Source organism: Labrus bergylta, chromosome 9, assembly GCF_963930695.1.
Source record: "Labrus bergylta chromosome 9, fLabBer1.1, whole genome shotgun sequence".
Lineage (NCBI taxonomy): Eukaryota > Metazoa > Chordata > Actinopteri > Labriformes > Labridae > Labrus > Labrus bergylta.
In genome coordinates, this window is record NC_089203.1 from 23,861,183 (window position 1) to 23,878,419 (window position 17,237).

The 17,237-nt window shown below is 41.1% G+C and overlaps 1 protein-coding gene across 3 annotated transcripts in view; it reads left to right on the forward strand.

Annotated features, from left to right (window-relative positions):
• LOC109998383 (protocadherin-1) overlaps positions 1-17,237 on the forward strand; it is a 201,237-nt gene that overhangs the window by 144,611 nt on the left and 39,389 nt on the right. For 2 of the 3 annotated variants that reach the window (XM_065958570.1, XM_065958571.1), the window contains exon 5: positions 1,854-17,237. This exon is cut by the window's right edge and continues 926 nt beyond it. The exons of the other annotated variant lie outside the window; for it this stretch is intronic. In XM_065958570.1, coding sequence (XP_065814642.1) covers positions 1,854-1,923 — 70 coding nt within the window. In that variant the 3' untranslated portion in view covers positions 1,924-17,237. The remainder of the gene's footprint in view (positions 1-1,853) is intronic. 3 annotated transcript variants of the gene reach the window in all.

A 17,237-nucleotide genomic window follows, 5' to 3' on the forward strand; every position in this document is an offset into this window, starting at 1 on the left:
CAACCTCACACACACTTGCATGAACTAATGCAAGGTCATGACACACTGCAGCCAACCAGCCAATTAAACTGTGTGAGTGTATGTGTGCGTGTGTGTGTAACTCCAGGCACACGCTGTACAACTTGATTCATGTTGCCTCATAAATGTCTTAGTCATGCAAACAAACACAAAGTTGAATTAAGAGTATTTATTCTGGGACAGTAAGAGTACTAACAGAGTCTAAAGTTTCCTTCAGATTCAGGAGTGACACTTCACCTGGTGCATGTTTCAGAATCACACTAAAACAATCTCTTTATTTTCGTTGCACATTTTGTATTAATTTTCTGCGCTTCTCTAATGAAACAAAAATAATAACGTTCACAAGCCCCATCCATAGTCGATATAAAACGTTACAACAAGAGGTCAATAAATAAGAGAAGTAAATTGAGTGTAGTCAGTGCATTACATAGCATTTCTCCTTACCTTAAGATAATATTGCACATCAGATGTAATGCATCATAAGCGGTAACATTGCATCTGCACAGGTGTTAGCTGCAGGTATCAGTGTTTGTCCATTAGCTTTGATCCTACTTCTAAACCCACTGTAACATGTAATATGGCCATGCACACATATTTGTCAGTAAAAATCACAGGACAACTACACTTATACAGAAATCACTCTCTACATATCTATTATAATTTGAGCTATGGCAGAGTTAGTGCTCAAGGCACATTAATGATTTTGATATGCATTAGTAATATATTAACTGTAGTTCAGGTAGATTTGACAGATCAGGATGCCATTAGTGAATCTTTATTTGTATGACAACTCATCACGTGCAATTTCCCAAAGACACTTGACAAAAGAGCAGGTGTAGAGCTTACTCTTTGTTATATAATCGACAAAGACCCAACTTGACCCACCATTAGCACAGCACTATGCAACATTTGGAAACGTTACTATGGCAAGAAAAAACTCCCTTTAAACAGACAGAAACCTCAAACAGAACCAGCCTCATGCTGAGAATGTGTTGGGCTTTGAAAGTGGGAAAGAGGGAGATGCAGAAGGAAAGAGACGGACAGAGACAAACAAAGCAACAACAACAACAACAACAACAACAATGACTAAAACAGATTTATAGCTACAATGCAGGTAATGATGGTAAAGATGTTTGTAGTATTAGCAGCAACAATCAAGTATTATAGTGGACTGATCATTCTAATATTAACTTTAACAACTATAGTGACAATGAAATAGGGACGACTGATAATGTTAATTATAGCAGGCATGACATCTTAGAAGTAATTATATTTGAAATATGCAAAATATTTCATAATCAGCTTCATTAAAAAGGAAAATCATGTATGTTAGATTAGCATACATTACTCATTAGCTTTTGCTCAATACAGTTTTCTAAGATTTGTGCCAAATCCACCATATTTTTTCTTTAACAAAATTTTAAGTGTTCTTTATTGTGCCCATTTCAGATTTTTTGAGTGTTGCATCAAGTTTGACCATTTCATGAATTCATTCACTTGAGTAAGACTTGATTTTTCCTCTTTTTTTACCCTGAGAAAATGAAGTGATTTCTGTAAGCACTGTGACAGTAACTTTATGCGCAGTTCAATTGTTTGTGCATTTTTTTATTTGATCAAATAATTTTATTTTTTTGCGGCTTCTTCAAACCGCCCCCTACATTTTTAAATTAGCTTCCTTTTTAAGCATTATTTTTTTTTGTCTTCCAATCTTTTAATTATTCCTATTTTTTGTATTGACTTTACTTTTTTTCTCATTGATGAGACATTTTGCATGGAATGTGTTTTCTGCGTTGCGTTACCTGAGGTGTAAGACGTTCGTATCTATCCTCTTGTAGGTGGAGCGTCGTCGAGCACCGAGCCGGAGAGAGGGGCCGGACAAAAAAGACTGCCTTAAGACAAAACTAAAGACACAAAGAGCATCTAAAGCTTCTTTTTTTTTTCTTCTTCAATTTACAAAAAGAAAACAGATTAAGTCCTCAAGCTTTTTTTCCTCTCTGATGCAGTTGTGAGGATTTTTTCTCTTCCCTTTCCTCCTTGCCTGTGGTCGTGAACTGCTTTTTTTGCTTCATGTTGCACATTCCTGATACAAGTTTTTCGTCAAGGGGAATCAAATCACACTAAAGCAGATGAAAGAAAACATTTTTTTTGGAGAAACAGCCTGAATAACAAAGGAATTAACCCTGTTTGGTCCTTCTGGGGTCCACTTTTTCCCTCCTCGACCCCTGTAGGCCATTTTTCAGGAGGTGGATTTGTACATTTTTGTCGACGCTGCGCTGTTTTCATTGTGGATTTAACTAAAGCCTGAGTGGACTCGTCCAATCGCAGTGGATTATCGGCTCTCCACCTTTCATTGTTTCTTTTTTGCTCTTGTTGCTCTTTTTTCAGCGCTTTTCAGAATGAGAACTGTGGTTCTCAAACTTTGTTTTCCCAGGGTCACATTTTATGGGCGAATCAATCTTTTTTCTGACCTGTTTTTCATATTTTGATCGCCCTGGTGCCTGTAGTTGTTGATTGACAGTCAGGGTTCGGAGGACAGGGTGAACAGCAGATAATCAGCTGACCCGCCTCCTCTCATCGGCCAATATAAACTCTGGTAGGAACCGACAGGAACTGTTGTTGAAATATTTTTGCTCCCCAAAGTTCCCTCTCAATCATTCCTCTTAACTTGATCGAGACATTTAGTTACAGTCCAACATTAGAGTCCAACAGTAGAAATTTCAGTTTCATCTCTGTGCATCCAATGCAAAGTTAGCCTAGCTTAGCATAAGACTGAAAGCAAGAGAAAATCTGCTAGCTTAGCTTGAAAAAAGAAGAGAAAGTGAAAAATAGGTTTATCAGCATACAAATATAAGAAACCATCAATAAATACAATTTTTAATCAGAATAAATCCATTAAATACAAATTTCCAACACTTTCATAGTTGTTTATAAGTTATTTTGAATCCATGTAGGCTAATTAGCCCCACATAAAGCTAGGTTTTGTATTACATGCTCAAACAGTTGAATACACATATTGTAGATCCCAAAACATTGATAGCATTTGGCCAGTAGGTGGTACAATACAAACATAAGTAATTGTTAAAACAAATGAACTCACAATGGGCGGGAACATTTACTGAATTTCCCCGCAGGGAAATGTAAAGTATTTTCTGATTCTGGTTGTATTTCTGAAAACAGTAAATAAGATGAGAGAATTATCTCCACATGCTCTGTCCAAACTCTTATTTTGATGATGTAAGTTAGCTTTATTGAAGTGTGACTTAAACCAAACATAGCTTAAAAAAGTAAAAACAAAGGTGTGTTGCAGCTATGCTAGCAGTTAGCCCTTATACTTTAAGTCTTTGTGCTAAGCTGCTTCAAATGTTACAGGTCAGTAAAACAACAAAATATTATATTATTTTCATCAGCATAATTAATGTTTGGATCAATTAAGAAGGAAGGATTGAAGAACAATTATGCTAGTTAGCTAACTGGATAGCCAGCTAGCTATCTGCTGCTAATGCATCTTTGAACCAAATCAGCCCTCCATCTTTATCTCCCTCTTCCTCTGCTTCTCTACCAGACAAGTGATACAACTTTTAAAGACATAATGGTTTGTTTTGTAATGGTTTAACTGGTTTAACTGAGCAGTTAAAACCTCTATTGGCCTGTAAGTCAGATCTCTGCCTTCTTGTATTTTCCAGTAAATAAACGCGTGTAGGACTCAGCAGGTTGGTTAGTGCGACAGCTTAGTAACAGATGAGTAACCATTGATCCAGGCCTGGAATATTTGTATGTAAGTACAACAGTGTGTTAATTCTGAACTATACCAGTATGTTTATGGGATATAAAGTTGTAAAATGGTGTATGAGTTTGAATATTTGTAGTCATCACTGGTTTGCTGTAGGAATCAAACAGAGCAGCTCAGTGACCCGCTGCTGTACCTGTGAATGTACTTTGTATTCAGAGGTTTTTATTACATTAAACAAGTGCTGATATCATTCATGTTGTTGTTTTAGTTTCTGTATTTTGGTTGAAGGTTTTTGCCTGAGTCTGTATGCATGAAGAGCTTGCATAGGAAATCTGCGGTGTGATTCAGCTTAAAGCTACTGTGAATAGTTTTTAACTGATGTTGAAATAGCGAAACAAACCCACACAAAAAAAACCCCACAGAGAGACGATTTCATTTTTCAATGTAGTTGTTATATGTCTGTCACCCGTGGCACAGAGAATGCGATAAACAGCACGCTGTGAAAATCAGCCTTTTCTTTTCCATGCCAAAGATTCATTTTGAGTTGCACTTATGTTAAAGTCAAATTGTATTACTTTTTTTGTCAGAAAACACTATTTACACCTGTACAGGAGTAAATACTTTAAGTTTATTAAGCAATTTATTAAGCAAGGGCATTAAATCGACAAATCCCACATATTAAAACACTCATTACTTTTTGTTTAAGAGTAAGATCCAATTTTACCAGAACCAGCTGTTACATGACTCTCTTCAAATCAACCAGACTCCAGAGGCAAAAACAGTAATTCCTACATCCTAGAACACGGGAGTTGCTTGTCTACCTCTGTGTCAACTGAGTAGTAAGTTGATGTTATTATGTGATTTTAACGTGTTAAAGCATTCCTCTAAAATAGAATAACACACACAAATAACCCACTTCTATCTAATGAAGTTCGGAAACACTTATATTGTGCAAGGTAAAATCGCGTTTTTTTTCAATGGAGTCTGGTGGCTTGTAAGAAAGTAACTTTTACAGCTGTTTCTAGAAACTTACTATGAAAGGTTTTTTTTTCTGTAATGTCACACAATCACAATAACAACCTGAGCCTGTCAGTGGCTAAAACAACAACTTTTAATAGGCATAGTTTTTAAGTTTTCCAACCATGCTAAGACTGAACTAAAGAGGAGAAACTGCCGAATCTGAGTTTTAATCACGTTCACACACCTTGGTTGCTCTGATGAGAAACAAAACTCTGCTGCGTAGCCGCTGAACTGAACCGAAATTGATCTAAAAATTAATTCAAATTTCATCCAACGAGGTCTAAGAAGTTTAATCTCTACCTTAATCCCACCATTAGCGGTGGGGCGAGTGAATCAGAAGCCCTCTGGTTGACTCCTGTGACTGTTATTAACTTTTCTCTTCTGAAAGTCAGAGAGTTCAGAGGAAAGTAAAGTAGGGATGTTTCATCACACATCTTCTCCCTCTTTTTGGAGTACTTTGAATGCATGTATTATTTGGTTTTACCTACACATTTATATGGCTGTAGTTTGCTATTCTAAAATAGCCACACACCCCCATGGTCAGGCTACAGTAAAGCAGAACACCTCATTTTGAAAAACATCAAATACATTATGTATTCATTTAGAGAGTTTTGCAATAAAATGGTGTTTGTAGTTGTGTTGTGTAGCCAGTGTGATGAGCGCGGCTTGGTGGTCAACAGTTGCACAAGAGTGAAAAGTCATCTGACGATGGAGTCACAGAGGCAGACAGAAGGAACACTCAGGATATTTTTGTATCTATATAATAATAGATCATGCAGTCACTGACGCTGCACTGCATTCAAAATAGATTAAAAGGTGTTTACCTGCGTGTGTGTTTCTGTGTGTGCGAGTGTTGTGTGTGTGTTGTGAAAACTTTGTGAGGTGTGTGTGTATGCTCCCTCCCTCGGGTATGCTGCTGTCATTTTATGACTAATTTTCCCCTTCACTGACATCTCCACACCTGGTTACACACACATACATACACACACACACATACTCACACACACTCACAAACCTTGAGGCTTTTCTATGTGTGTACTGCTGTCATTTAGACTGTGCGATTCAATTTCACATCATTTTCACATCAGGCGCCGATAAATACTGATGCATAATTTTTGTTTCTGATTTGTGTGGAGTTCAAACTACAAACAGATATTAGTGTGAACTTGAAAAAGGTCTCTGGTCTCCATGTCCACCGTCTTAAAGTTGTTGCACTGACAACTTTGTCGGCTTTGCTGCAGAACTTATCTTACTTTCTATCGTCTTTAACATTATGTTACGCTGTCAAACAAAACAGTTACAACCTGGGAACATTTCATCCCTCCCCATGATCTCAATCACGCAGATAGTTAAGAGTTGAGGTATTTCCGTTTCCATTTTTCCCAATACAGAATTGTTTTAAAGTTATATATTGGGGCCTTTTGCCTTTTCCCGGATAGGACATCTGAAGAGAGACAGGAAATGTTGTTAGGAGAGAGTGGGGCGTGACATGCAGCAAAGGGATGTAGTCCAATTCAAACCATAGGGCGTGCGACATAACCGCTAGGCTATTCGGCGCCTCACAAATGGGGTTAGGGTTATAGACATGTGGTGTAAGAATGAATGAAAAAAATGGTGGCGCCGCATCATCCTTTTTGCAGAAAACATGATCCCTCATACCCTTGATGATATGTGTTGGTGTTAAAGGTTCAGAACAGATCCGTACTCTAGCTTTGCTGAGGAGATACTTTATCATTAAGCCCTCTAAACCTTCCACATCGTGCTGCTCAGTGTGTTTCCATTACCATTAAAAACACAGCCTTATGTGTTGCAAGTCTTTCATGTTCCAGACTTGCCTGGCCCTGTAGGAGTGTTTCATTATCTCCCGCTTCTATCTGTGCTGCTAATCACACAGAGAAAATGAATCACTGCTGTAATGATGGAGTGAACGAGACCAATAAGAGTTTGGAATGGATCGATAAAGAGCCAATCAGAGGGGAGCGGAGACAAACACTCGAGCTCTGTGGTGTGTTCAGGTTCAGCTCTGTAGATCAGGGAGACGGTCAGGGTGTGTCTGGATCAGGTACAGATGTTGTGTGTGTGTGTGTGTGTGTGTGTGTGTGTGTGTGTGTGTGTGTGGTTGTTCTGGAAGAGTTTGACGTCTCTGCCTTTTAAACTTATCTCCAGTGGTAAATAAAGAGCTAAAGATGTTGTGTGTTCATGTGTTTGTGTGTGTGTGTGTGTGTGTGTGTGTGAAAACCAGTCCATACTTAGTGCCACTGTTATATTTTAATTAAAGCTGAACAGCGGCCTTAATTACTGCCATGATAAACAACACCTCTCCCTCTCTCTCTCTCTCTTTCCGTCGCTCTCTCTCTCCCCACCCTTGTCATCAAAGCACTAGCAAAGCTTGCCCAGATGTACACACTCACACACACACACACACACACGCACACAGAAAGCCCGCGGTTGGTCTCGACGGTGCAGCAGAACTGTGTTTATGGCTGTTAATGAAAACTGAGGCCAGAGTCCCAGAATCCCAACGCTAATCACCATCCAACTCTCTGGACAGGAGAGAGAGAGAGAGAGAGAGAGAGAGAGACAGAGGGAGAGAGAGAGAGAGAGAGTTTCTGAGAGACCAAAGCAAATTCATGGCTGTATGTGCAGTAAAAGATAAAAAGTGAATCTGTGGAGAAGCAGCAATTTTTCTAAACGTGTTTATGTATTTATGCTTGCCATTGCACTGTGTGTGTGTGTGTGTGTGTGTGTGTGTGTGTGTGTTTACATGTTACCTGCAGTGGGCTTTTAGTGCAGAAACAACGCATGGCACACAAAAGTGTTCATGGGTGAATGCGTACATTCAGCAGTGTTGTGTATATTTGCAATTTTCTGTGTTTCTGTTTGCATTTCAAATAGTTCAAAATCGATCATATACATGTTTTCTTTCTGTATATTTCCCATGGTAAAAGAATGGAACGAATATTTAGAGTTTGTCGTATATTTTTTTCTTTTAGGTTTGATTTCAATCAGTAAGAGTAACACAGTTTTCTAGGAAACAAGACAATTGTTCAGTTTGGGAAAATATCTGTAGATTAGTCCACTGACTTTTTATGAATATGGACAATGCATCTCTGCATCTCTTCTCCTGTTGTGAAGACAAAATATCCTCCCAAATATTGTGCTGTTGATGACCGAAGGGAGCTGGCTATATAGTGGGATCACATAATCGACCCCCTCACCCCATCAGCTAAGCAAATCACACATTAAACCACCAAACCTTCTGTTCTTGTTTGAACGGTAGACTGTACTCAGAAGGTCAATGAAGCCTCCCTTTTTTCAAAAGTAAATCCAATTTGAATTGACTTAAACCTGCAGTCTTTCTCATGGCCAGCAGGGGGGAACATGACTGGCTATAAAACAGAGCGGCTCCCATCAGGTCACTTTCATCCGGTTATTCAAATTTGGTCATTCCCAGCTCTAAAATCAAGATGACGACTACCAGAATGTAAAACTAGCTTTACTTTGTGAAAATATAACAACTTATTCTGCACATATAATATTTCTGCAACTCAAAATGATGCCTGTTTTCTGATTAGGGCCTTTTGTTTTGTAGCTTGTTGCATTTCAACAGTGAGCGTTGTATCCTCTTATGACTCCTAAATCCCGAAAATGACTTAAAAAACCAACATGAAAAAAATATATTTCTCCGTCATCTTTATAATCACACCATAACCTGCTGATACGATTCCACTGGCTTTTACTTCAGTACACAGGTTGGAAGTTCGCTACTGCCCCCTACAACACAATATAATGTTCTTCATTGAAAAAACAAAGAGAGAAAGTGATCTGTTTTTTGAATGAAATGAATTTATCCTGGAGTGAAGAATAATCTTGTGGTCAACATAGGCATTGGTATTTTTAGGGAAACTGTTCAGTAAGGTTTGATTTAGTTGTGCAGTTATGAATGCTTAAATGAAACCGTGTGGATTATGAAGTTATATAAAGATAAAAAATAATCACTGTCATAAACTAATGATAATGTTGTGATTCAGAGATCTCTGCTCTGCTGCTCTCAATCTGTGAACGTGAAAACATCCCACAACAGAGAGCAGTTTAATAACCACACACAGGCTCACTGAGCTCAAACCGACTGTACGAAATGGACCATAGAAAGAGACATGGCCGCCCAGAGAGCACTGAGTGTGTGACGGGAAACACACAAATGAACTTCCCCCTCCGCTGAGACAAATATTCCTGCTGGCAGGACGAAGTTAGTTTCACATAGCCACATTTCAGTGATGAGGAAGTTTATCACCCAAAACTAAACTACAAATTTAATTTCCACTCAGCTCAGTTCCTGACGGTCGGTATGTTCTGGTGTATTTATATATTTGTACTTAAACCTTCTGTGAGGAGTTTTCAAACTGCTTTAGTCTCTTTTACCTGCATGTACGTGTTCTACAAAATAAGTGATTTAATGCATACAGACCACAGAGTCTTCTTTACATTTTCTCTAATCTGTAAGCAAAACTCATACAAAAAATAATTTGTGAAATACAATTTAAGGCAAATTGTATCATTTGTTCCCTTGATTTTAAACATACAAATGCTGGTGTTATCAAGAGCTTTAAAAAAAAAAGGTTCAAAGCATTTGTCCACAGGGGGCGCCCAAAATCTGTTAAAAGTTAATTCCCCCTCCTTTAAATTAAATGGACATACAGGCAAGTAAAGGTATATAAAGCATATTTCAGTAACAAGGCAACCATAAGTGCTTCACACAAGACATCACGACAAAGAGCCGCAGGATTTTCAAAAAAACATTGGAGGAAATTCCTTGTTCCTCAAATAGAAGATCAAGACAGAGGTGTTAAAGTTACAGTGCATTGTTATAGTTGAAATAGGTAGCCTATTAGAAATAATAAATAATTTACAATAGCGTCTGAAGGGTTCAAATTATAACAGAAGGTCTCTAACTATTACATCAAGTACAAGCAGGACTAACATGCAGCTGTATTTACCTGTGTTGTTTGCAGGACCACAGCTCTGCTCAGCCTCACTTTTTTGTTTATCATTGATCTGGTCCTTCCTTGTTAGTTGTACTATGATAATAAATAATGTCGCCCCCTGTGATAACTGCCAACAGAATCAGAGTGAATGAACGTGATGGGGACTCAAGTTAGAAGATGATGATCAAATGGACATTTGGGCGGCAAAGTGTCTTCTGCTGCCCTCAACCAAAACTCAGCCAAACTGTTTATGTTAGCAGGCGGCCAACACACACACACACACACACACACACACACACACACACACACACACACACACACACACACACATACACATCTCACATATGCACATACACACCTGCATGTACACTCAAACAAACATAAAGGGAAAGGGATACCAAGTTCCAAATAATTAGTGAGCAGCCCAGAAGTCTGCATCACTATTGAGCCAGCAGTGTGTGTGTGTGTGTGTGTGTGTGTGTGTGTGTGTGTGTGTGTGTGTGTGTGTGTGTGTGTGTGTGTGTGTGTGTGTGTGTGTGTGTGTGTGTGTGTGTGTGTGTGTGTGTGTGTGTGTGTGTGTTGTGTGTGTTGTGTTGTGTGTGTGCGTGCGTGTGCGTGTGTGTGCAGGTCTGGACAGTCCTCCTTAATGAGGAGACAGAGGACACACTGGTTTATAGAGAAAACCTTCCAAATCCCATTACTGCACCGGTTACTGTGTTTGTGTGTGTGTTCAGCAGGAGGAGGAGTGTGTATCATTGTGTGTAAGTTTGTACAATTGTGAATCATTGTGTGTTTCTTGTCTTTGTGAGTCTATAAAAACCATGTTGTGTGTGAGTGTGTGTGTTTGGTATGTGTATGTGTGTGTGTGTGTCCCACTCTGTCCTCTGTAAACAGCGTCTTCTCATTAAAGCTTTCCGCTCGGCTGCCGGCGAGAGCTGAGTCCTGGAACCTGGATAATCCACTCCCCAAAACACACATGCACACACACACATACCCTTGAACACACAATAATACACACAGGGACACACACACACACAGTAAAGCTCTTTCAGGCCCGCTGACTTACAGCCCTTGTATCAACTGAACGGTCACCTGGAGAGGGAAAAAAATAAAGATGGAAGAAAAAGCAGCAGAAGAAGTGGAGATGATGAAAGGGAAAGAGGGAAGGGAGGATGAAAGGGAGGAAGAGAGGAAGGAGGAGTGGGAGCAGAGGAGGTGTAAGCTCAGGAGTAACATGGAAAATGTAGTGTAAACAGAAGATTTGAATTGTTACAGGTTGAGAGGTTAAAGGAGAAATACAATAGGAAAGGAAGGATGTAGGGGAGAAGAGAAGAGGTCAAATGAGGAGTAAAGAAGAGAAGAGGATATACTTGAAGGATAAGAGGAAGGAAGAGAGGAACTAAAGAATGAGGGGAGTAGGAAAATGGTGGGAAAAAGACGATTTCTGGATTTAAAAAGAGGAGTGGAAGAGATGCTATAGTGGAGGGAAGGAAAAACAGCTAAAGAGATGGTAAGCTGGCATAAAAAATGTGGCTTAGGAAGAGCAGCAGATAGGGAAAGGAGAAAGGAAAAAAAGGTGGAGTAAACAGAAAGATTTACAATGTCTAAGGGAGAGGGGAGGTCATAGAGAGAAGGATGAGATAAATAAGAGGTTTAAAAATAAAGGTTGGAAAGACAAGAAGAAACAGAGACTGAAGAATAAAGCAGAGGGAAAGACGATGATAGAGATGAGGGGGAGAGGATACAGAGGAGTAAACAAGGAACCAGGGGAAGACAACAAGAAAGGATAAGGAACAATGAAGCAAGACATTTTGAGAAGTAGCATGACAAGAGTATGAATATGTCTCAAGATGCAGAAGAGGAGTGCGGTGGAAGGAGGAGAAGAGGAGGTGAACTTAAGATTTGCATTGTTTCAGGTTCAGGGACACAAGGAGGTGAGTTGCAGATGTATAGGAGGAAAGAAGTAAAGTGGAAAAGGTTGATGAAGAAAATAAAGTAAGAAAAGAGAAAACGGGCTAAGGAGAGGATCAAGGAGATGAGGAGAGAAGGGGGGGGAAAGAGATGCAAAGATTACGTTGAAAGAAAAGTGTGTAGTGAAAAGGTGAGAAGATGTGATGACATGTAAATCACAAGAGGAGAAGGGGAATACGTATACATGACAAACAAGGAGGAGGGGAAGGAGGAAAAAGAGGGTGTCTTTCATCCTTCTTTGAGAGGAAATAGAGCAATTAAAAAAACAAGTTGTGTAAACAGACAGAGCCGAGAAGGAGAAGAAAGATAAGATGGGAGGAAGGATTAGAGGGAGGAAGAGAAGGAGCACTGGAGGGCAGGGGAAAAGGGTGGTGTAAACAGAAAGATTTACAATGTTTGAGAAGTAAGAAGGAGATAAGTAGGAAAGAAAGGGAGGATGAGAAAATAGAGATGACTAGAAAGGAAGGAGGAGATGAGGGAGCTGAGATGTAGGAGAAATACAGGACGAGTGATTGAGAGAGAGTGAGTTAAGAGAGAGAGAGAGAGAGGAGGAGAAGGGGAGAAATAGGAGCGATGAGTAATGGGAAACAGGTCTAAAGGACAGAAAAGGGGGGGGAAACAAAGAAAGGTAGGCTGGAGGAGGAGATGAAGATGAAGAAAACAGAAGGAGTAAGAGGAAAAAAAATTGGTGTCAGAAGAAGAAAAGCAGTAGAGGAGGTGCTGTATGACATGTAAGAAAAGCGGCCTCTTCCATGTCCTCCATCCTCGTGCTTCTCTTTCTGCTCGTCTTCATCCTTATTGGACTGTTCTCTTCCTTAACTCCTTATTTTTTACTCCTCATCCTCCGTCCTTCCTCCTCTACCTCCTCCTTTCACGCCTGGCCACACCAGGAAGCTAAATTGTGGGGGCAGAGAGGAGTGAAAAGAACGAAACGGAAAATAAAGGATGTCACGGCGCACTGAGGGGGAGAGGAGTCTGATGGAGCAATTAAAGATAGAGTGGTGTAAACAAAGGGAGCAGAGAAGGAGGCGGAGGAGGAGGAGGTCAAGTGAAGCAGGGACAGTATGAGTTGTGTAAACAGAAGATTTAAGGTGAGAGGAGGTGAGAGGAGAAAAGTCAGGAGTGACAACGGAAAGAGTGGTGTAAACAGATGGAAAACTGTGAGGGTGAGGAGCGGAAGAGGAGGGCAAAATTGGCTATGGGGGAGGAGGAGCAAGGAAGAGGAGCAGGAAAACCGAGCAAAGAAGTGACAGCAGAGCGGCTTAAAGTACCAGAGGAGATGGAGGACGAGAAGAAGCGACCCTAAAAGGCAGATCAGTGGAGGAGAAGGTATAAGAAGGGGGAATAAAAAGCAGAGAAATGGAGGTTGAAGGAGGAGCAGCAGAGAAAGTGCAGACGCAGAGATGAAGAAGAGAAGGAGCAGAAAGAAGTCAATAAGTTAAAAAGATGAACATGTTGAGAGCAGGATGAATAGGGAAGGGGGGGGGGGGGGGTGGAGGAGCAGCAGAGCAGGAGTCAGGAACACCTGGAGAGGAGAGGTAATAGGAGAAGAGCAAGTCAAAAAAACTGAGGCGGAGGGGCAGAAAAAAAGCAACAGTGAGACAGATTAGGCCCGGAGGAGAAGATGGGAGAGGTAGAGGAGAGAACAGGAGAAGCAGCAGAGCCAGGAGTACAGTAGGAATAGTAGGTGCAGACCAAAACGAGAAGTCAAAAGGAGATGACAGAATCAGAGATGGAGAGAATAAGGTGTTCAAGATTAAACAGACGGAGAAGGCGAGAGGCGTAGAAAAGGGAGACGAGGAGCAGAGGACAAGAGGAACTGAATGGAGGAAGAATTGCATCAAAAAGAGAGGGTAATTAGAGGGAGAGAAGCAGAGTGGTTACAAGCAGGAAGATAAAGAAATAGGGGGAGAGGAGGAGTTACTGAAAAAGAGGTAGAAGCACATTTGATAGAAGATGGGCAGAAAAGAGAAGGGTATAGCGGTAAAGAAAGAGGATCGGAGTTGGAGATGGAAACAGGAAAGACTTTTATAATGGAGAAAAAGAGAGTCTGTAAGCATCGGAAAGGCGACTGAAGCAGATTTGAAGGAGGTAAGGAGAGGCAGCAAAAGGAGTGTAAAAGTGAAGGAACAAAAATACCTGAGGAGGACAAGGAGTCGAGAAGTCAATGAGGAAAGGAGAAAGGAATACAGGAGTATAGAAGTGAGGAAGATGAGGGGCCAGGAGGAGGAAAAGGTATGTTGGAAAATGTCGCAGAAAGTGAGGAAGATGAGGGGCCCAGAGGGGGCGAGGGAGTCGAGTAGGGAGAGGAGGAGAAGCACGGGGAGTGGGTGTATTTGTCGGGTTAATCCTCATCTATTAGCCGCTCCTCTGTGTGCTGTAAGGATTAGCCTGTTGTCTGAGCTCCAGCAGGTCGGGGACCGGGGGGCCTCCCTGCCCTCAGCGGCCCAGCCAGGAGCCTCCATCAGTGGGCACAGCGCGACCCTAACGCGGGGCCCCCCCCCCCCGCCTCCGTCCTGGAGCTCTGCGAGAATCCAGCGTCAGTGTGTGGTTTTTTTTTTTCCCCAATGCGTGGTGCTGAATAGCCAATGAGATGATGGATGGGAGAGCGTTTCCCTGGGCAACGGTTTAGAGGCCCTCCCCTCAATTAACCCCTTGGCGTGCCACACACACACACACGCGCACACACACGCGCGCACACACACACATGAAGAGAGAGAAACACACACTCACGTATTGTAGAGATAACTCGCACATTGATATGCAAGATACAAAGTCACACAGCCCATACACAGATCGGGTCAGGTTGAGTCTGCTGCTCATAATTCATAGCACAGAGGCCAACACACACACTTACACAATAAACACACACGCGCTCGCACACACACACACACACAGTAAAACACACAGCTTAGCGGAGGATGCAGTATTTACAATTCGGGTCACACAGGCAGAGATAAAAACACACCGAGGCGAACACGGGTCAGTGATGCTGCTGGTGCTTTTTAATGCAGAGCACACTCACACACCTACACACACTCTCATGCGCACTTACACACATTGGAGCACACTCAAATACACACTTTATATACACACTGTTTGGGGGCAGAGCATTACTTATGATGTTTGTAATGCTGCACACAGACTTCGTGTAACACACACACACACACACAATAACATCTACAACACACATATTTTACGCAGTTGCACAATCCCGCACACACTCTGGACATTCAGCTGCCTGCAGATAATCCTTCAAGGAGTAAACAGAAGAAGAAGAAGTGTGTCCGAACTTCCTGGTGTGAGCAATGGAATCCAGTTTGTTGACTCCTGCTCGTTTCCCCGTCAGTGTGTGATTTCTGTTTTCTGTGGAGGACATGCAGCCATGTGTTTGTGTGTGTGTGTGGATGCTGCTTCTGGGTAAATTAAACTTCCAATAACCTGAAGCCTCTGATTGGTGGAGCTAGTTTAGGGCCTATGAGTGTGTGTGTGTGTTAGTGTGGATGAGCCTGTAAGGCAAAGTTGAGGGAGAGAAAGTGTGTGACGGACTGCAAACGGCACGCAGACAGGGCTGCTTTCACATCACATCGCATCACTCCGGCGTTGGTGCGTGTATGTGTGACTGAGTGTGTGTGTGTGTGTGTGTGTGTGTTTTTAGGATGGTTTCGGGACATGTGTGTATGTCTGTGCGTGCATGTGGCAACAATTGTATGTGCAACCCAATCTGTGTTTGTGTGTTTTTGTGTGTTTTGCAACTAAAAGGGGAAACAGTTTTGGGCCATAACTGGGTTGCTGCTGAATGAGTGTGTGTGTGTGTGTGTGTGTGTGTGTGTGTGTGTGTGTGTGTGTGTGTGTGTGTGTGTGGGGAGGGAAGTGCTGTCCAGGGGGGAGATCTTCTTCTGCTCCAGTTATAGCGGTCAGACACCAGCACAGCCCTCCACGGTCCACTTCCTGTCCATTTCCTGTTGACCTGTGAACTCTGCTGGCTGACTTGAGATCCTCAGGGTTCGGATGGTGTGTGTGTGTGTGTGTGTGTGTGTGTGTGTGTGTGTGTGTGTGTGTGTGTGTGTGTGTGTGTGTGTGTGTGTGTGTGTGTGTGTGTGTGTGTGTGTGTGTGTGTGTGTGTGTGTGTGTGTGTGTGTGTGTGTGTGTGTGTGTGTTTTTAGGGAGTGTTTCCTTATAAACCTCAGAGGCAAAATCCAGAAATAAATGAAGCGAAAACGGAGGACGATGGAATTATTTTCCCTCAGTGCACTCTTACACTTGTAGAAAAAAACAAATAATATTCATTTATTCTCTAGATTTTATATAAATATCACGTGTATTTATAAAAAGGTAGAACGGACAGAAACTGTCAATTATTCTTCAGATTGTAAATGGAAAAATTCTTCTGTAAGTGTCCATAAATCAGACGGAGGCTGTTCTCACACGATTCAAATAAAATGAACGCTTTATATGAACGATTACAAAAGCACAAAAACAGACAATTTAGCTTTTCAAATCAGTGCAGAAAATATTTCACTTACTAAAGTGATGACATTACTCGCCTTATTTGACTCATCTTGTCGTAATCTCGTTTTAATTATGTGGAACTCTCAGGACTGGGATGTGCAGTCGATATCGTTGAGGCATCAGGGTGGTATGTGTACAGTTGCTCTACAAACTGTGTGTAGTGACTTCATATCTCGGCTTTCATACGCAGAGATATAGAAGCTTGGCTTTATTCTTGTTGGTTTTCAACCTTCTCCTGACAATATGTGTTTTTATTGGTTCGCACTAAAGTCGTACTAAAACAACAATAACTGTAAAAGAGAAGAAAAATCCCAACATTTGAAAGGCTATACAGTGGCACAGATGACAGAATGCAAACAGCAGGGTTTGCCATCGCCTCTGAAAATAGTCACAAGAAAAGCTCTATTTTCTTTAGTAACACAGCCTTTTTGAAGCATACTTTTAAAATTTGATGAGAAGTTCTGATTACCATCAAACATTTTCATTGGGTGTCGTCGTCTTTTTTTTTTTTTATGGCAGTAGTGTCGTTTTTCTTGAACTAATTGATCCTGTTGTCAGTAAAATCTGCTGAAACCCAAAAAGGTCAGGTGTCCAAACATTTCTCGTTACCTTTTGATCTGAGAACACTGGTTTTCCTTAATTTCAGGTGTTTTCTCAAGATCTCCAAAAACTGACTCATTATGTCGAGAGAATAACTGCGCTGTTATCCCGAGACACTGAGAGAAACAAGTCAAGATCTTGAGAAAACAGCTCCATGAACACACAGAGTGTAGTGTATTTCATTTCAGACAAAAACCTGCTGCCCCTTCACTCACTAGAGCACCAAATGTGGATTATTCCACCGCTAAAAATAGTCCCCAACAATTTCCATTTTTCCCTGCTGTTTGTGTGGGACAGTTCTGAGGAATTTCATATCCTTTTTTGAAACAAGAAACTGTAAAATTATGTAAATGTATCACTTTACACATTTGTATAATACTCAAAATAATATTTATGAAAAT